The sequence below is a fragment of the Cariama cristata genome, unplaced genomic scaffold (assembly GCF_000690535.1).
Source record: "Cariama cristata isolate BGI_N322 unplaced genomic scaffold, ASM69053v1 scaffold12392, whole genome shotgun sequence".
Classification (NCBI taxonomy): Eukaryota; Metazoa; Chordata; class Aves; order Cariamiformes; family Cariamidae; genus Cariama; species Cariama cristata.
This window is the reverse complement of record NW_009605584.1, coordinates 121,414-125,669: the sequence shown is the minus strand read 5'-3', so window position 1 is coordinate 125,669 and position 4,256 is coordinate 121,414. Positions and strand designations below refer to the sequence as shown.

General features: G+C 37.8%; 1 protein-coding gene across 1 annotated transcript in view; it reads left to right on the top strand.

The window, feature by feature from the left end:
- LOC104158392 (roundabout homolog 1-like) overlaps positions 1–4,256 on the top strand; it is a gene marked incomplete at its 5' end in the record, with an annotated part of 86,855 nt that overhangs the window by 52,600 nt on the left and 29,999 nt on the right. Inside the window, 2 exon segments of the mRNA XM_009696028.1 lie at positions 320–346; positions 3,012–3,054. Coding sequence (XP_009694330.1) covers positions 320–346; positions 3,012–3,054 — 70 coding nt within the window.

The window sequence follows — 4,256 nt, the reverse complement described above, 5'->3', positions numbered from 1 at the left end:
GGGGGGGGGGGGGTGTGTGTTCAGAAAAACCTAAAATACCAAACTGAGGGGTATTTGAAAGACTAAACCACAGTCCAGATCCCTCAGGAGCACAATAGAATATCAAGCTTTTTTTTTTTTCAGAATAGTACCTTCAGAGACAAGCTTCTTTCTAAATTGCAAATTTAATTTTATTTCTATATCAATGTGACTGAACTACTGGGTTAGTTATATACATTTGTTTTATGTTCAGCTGTCTGCTAGATTTATACTAATGTGGTATGTTTCCCTTTCTCTCTTCAGCTTAATAACCAGTTTGTATTTTGTTTTGATTTTTCAGTCCCGTCTTTTACCTTCACACCAACAGGTATATATTTGCACTTTTCCCCCCTTCTTCGTTACTTTAGCATGTGTTTGTGGTACTGTTTCTCTTTTTCTGACATAACCAGCCCAGCTGTTCTGAAGGGTTTTTTAAACAATTTCCTTAATGACAGGTATCATTATTTTGTTTCTCTAAGTACTGTGTATTTTCTTTGTAGCTGACACTTTTTTCCGTTTGTGTGTACCATTTTGTAGCATACCTTTTGATGCAAGCATGCCATTTTGTAGCCCGATCCCATCAGTTTGTACAACCTCGGCTCTCTTCGTGCACATTAGGATGGAGTAGCGTGGCCTTCTGCATGTAGCCATGCAAAAGGTGCCTCTCATGGAGGAGGAATGACTTAGCAGAGCCCAGATGCTGACTTGAAAGGGATTCAGTGGATTATAGTTGGTGAAATATCTTCTCTTTCCTCTGAATCTGCATTAATCTAGTGACCTAGGAGTTGTCTGATTTGGAAGATACAGAAAATCAAAGTGTTAGAACAGTTAGATTTCTTTGCTTGCTGCCTTAAACTGTATTTGTGCCATGAAATTTTAAAGTAATCATCCTGTTCTACATAAACAGAGGTGCATTTCAAATTCAGAGTGTGTTTAAAATCATCTTGTATTTCTTTTTGCTTGGAAATGTGGAAAATATGCGTTAACCTGAGCCATAGCCCACCAAAGGCCGTGAGAGCCTTTCCGTTCTGTAGAGCTGACCTTCAGCCGGTCCCACACTCTGGCGGCTCAGCGTCTCTTCCTCCGCAGTACATAAAATTCAACACATTTGGTACCCACTAGTATACCGCATACATTCCTTTTAGCTACAGCCTGAGTGAACAGACAGGTTGTTTCTTCCTCCTTTGTTCTAAATCCCTTATTTTCACAAAAGGTCTATGAGACTTGCAGGACACGTATATCCAGGCAGGGTAAAAGCCACCAACCCTCTCCTCCGCACACTCACATTAACAGGGCATACTAGCTCAAAATCAGCACTGTACTAATGTGGCCCCTGGGCAGCAGCTGAGTTACATCCTTCCAAGTCGGACTGCAGATGAAGCAATCTCACGTCTGCGTTCATCCACGCAGACCTAATCGTAATGGGTTAGATTCTTATCCACGTGCTTTTAATCACATTGAACAGTATCTTGTTTCAAAATTCATCCTATTATGTTCAGTGGAGTTGCATACTGTTTGGCATGAATCAGAGTGGCCCTTAATGTTTCTGAAGTCCTTTGAGATCCACAGTGGAGACCAATTCAAACTATTATTATTTTGCTGTTACTTTAATTGGCTTAACAGAGAGCTTCTATTGCAACCACAATTGTAGCCCAGTACTGAAATTCTGCAGCGGTTGTTAGGTTAGCTAACGTATACTTTCTCGGTTGGATTCCTAACATTAAAATAAAATATCAGGCCTCCGTAAGATATGTCAGAGCTGAGATTTTTAAAGAAGAAATTGGAAAAAAAACACAAAGTATGTAAAATATTTAAAGGAAAAAAAACCATCCTTTTTCAATCCAGGATCCCAGCCATTAGTTCCATTGACTTTAAATTGAACCAGACCCTCTTCTTTAGCATTACCTTTAGTAAAAGACTTACCTGTAGCAATACATCCCACATTTTAATCCTGTTATTGTAATCACTGCCAGCATTTATCTCTCTCTTGCAGACTCCCAGTTTGGAGTTCTAAAGAGCAGAATTTGGCTGCTTTTTTTCAACACAATCTTAGCTGGAAAACGTAGAATCCATCAACATTTGCAGGGAGGCAATCTCCTTAACCCTTTGCCAAAACCAATGCAAACCTGCAGAATTTATAGCACTGTTTCTTCTTGGATGTTTGGATCCTAAAAAAACTAACTTTTCAACCATGATGCTTCCTGAGAAGGATATGCAGTCCTTGCCAACAAATAAATGCATGTGGACATCCACTTTGTTAATGTGTAATGCTTCTGAAATGCTAGCAAAACTGTTCCTTCTAATTTAGGAGGTATTGTTTCTGCCAGACATTTTTTACCAAGATTTATACATTTAAATTTTTAGACAAAAAAGTATCATTAATAAATCCAATTGTAAAATGTTATAAAACGCGACGCTTCTGTGGACTTTTAGAGTGTGCTTGTTCCATGAGTGTATTGCAGTAACATTCAGAAAAAGAGCATGAGTTTTTGCAGTAGGTTGAGCTGTAATGAGCCGTTGTTTACACTGGAAGTAAGGTCTGTTATAGAGTCATGATACCTCTTTAATCTTACCAAAATAATAAGGTAGAGCAAAGCTTTAACATCTAGCCTTTCATGAAATAAATGTATGACCTAAATTCTTCCACAGAGTAACTCCACTGAAGTCACCAGAGTTATGTTAAGGATAAGTTCAACCTGATGTATGGCTTCCTGCTTTCTGAAGTGGTACATGTGTGTGTTTGTGTTTTTCAGAATAGAACTAAAATCTAAAACTGTTGGAGCTAAGACTAGCAGTTATCAAGCAACACAAGTATTATGTATAAACTTGCATTTGAAGGAATATCTTGCAGAATGAGACTCAGAATTAATGTATAAACAATGCACGTTTGTTGACTTAGCTAAAATGAAACAAAGGCAAATTTAATGCTGCTATTTAAGGAGTCTTTTCTGGTTTTAAAATTATTTCCTTTTTTTTATCTTTAACTATTTCAGTAACATATCAGAGAGGAGGAGAGGCCGTAAGCAGTGGAGGCAGGTAATTATGTGCTTTATTTTTAAAGCTATAAATTGTGTGCAACCAAATTTAAGGATGCTAGGAGTACAATTGTCCTTGTAAGTGATGGCAGAATAATCAATTGCAAAGACATGTTTTAATTTATTATATTAATTTATGCATTTTTGCCATATGTTTTTCCGTTTAGAAGAAGGACATATGGTGTGAATTTTTAGGTTGGTTTCCAAAGAATGAGTCGTAGTATTTTCAGCTTTGTTAACCTGCAAAAGCTGCATCTCAAAAAATGAGCAGCAGAGGGAGCACTTTCACTTCAAAATAAAGACCTGGCTTACCAGCTGATTAAGGGTGTAAAAGTAATTAAGTCGTGCCATTTATGAAGATTAAGAAATATAGCTGGTTCACAAATACTACAAAGAAAGAAAACATTTATTGGAAAAAATTGGTGAAGACATAAACTGCTTATAAGGTGTCTTTTCAAGAAAAGATCTTGCTATGAATGCAAAACAGTTAAAGCATCACTTACAAGAGATGAGGCACTGAAGGAGAGGGAAACAGGTAGGTTTTAAACTTAAAGCGCCCCGCTTTGAGAACCTAGCCCGTTCCAGATTGAGGATTTAACTAAAACATGTCTACTGGATTTGCGTTATTACTTAATGAATGGCAATGGACACAACAGTAATTTACATTTCCCGTGTAGAGGTGAAGGCAAAATAACGGTTTTAGCAAAAAGGCAGGTCAGAACAGTGTCACTTTGGTAGCACACCTTTTTTTTTTTCTAGGTCACATTCAAGCATGCCTTTTTATAAGCATCTCAGTTAAAGATTTGCCATGACACTGAAATAAACTCTAAAATCTCAGGAGCAGCTGGACGATAAATTCCTGTATCAATTCCTGTTTCACAAGTGGCATCTTGTGATTCCTAATTTGCAAGACCATACAAAAATTTGGTAATGGTAAAGATTAGGCTTTAAATTAAACATTCCCAGTCTACTTGAATGCTGTGCAGAGGCAAGGCTACTCTGCTGCTGCTGCTGCTGCACCTGGCATGTTAAAAGCAATTGCAGATATCTCTGTCCATCACTGTATGCTGCTGTGCTGTTGTAGCCATAAAACCATGGAGGAAAACCTTTAGAACAGTTACCATGTGATTTTTGAATGGACAAATCTGTAAATCACTGGGTTGCTGCCTTCACCCCAGGATAGCGAGAAAATAAGAGAGAACG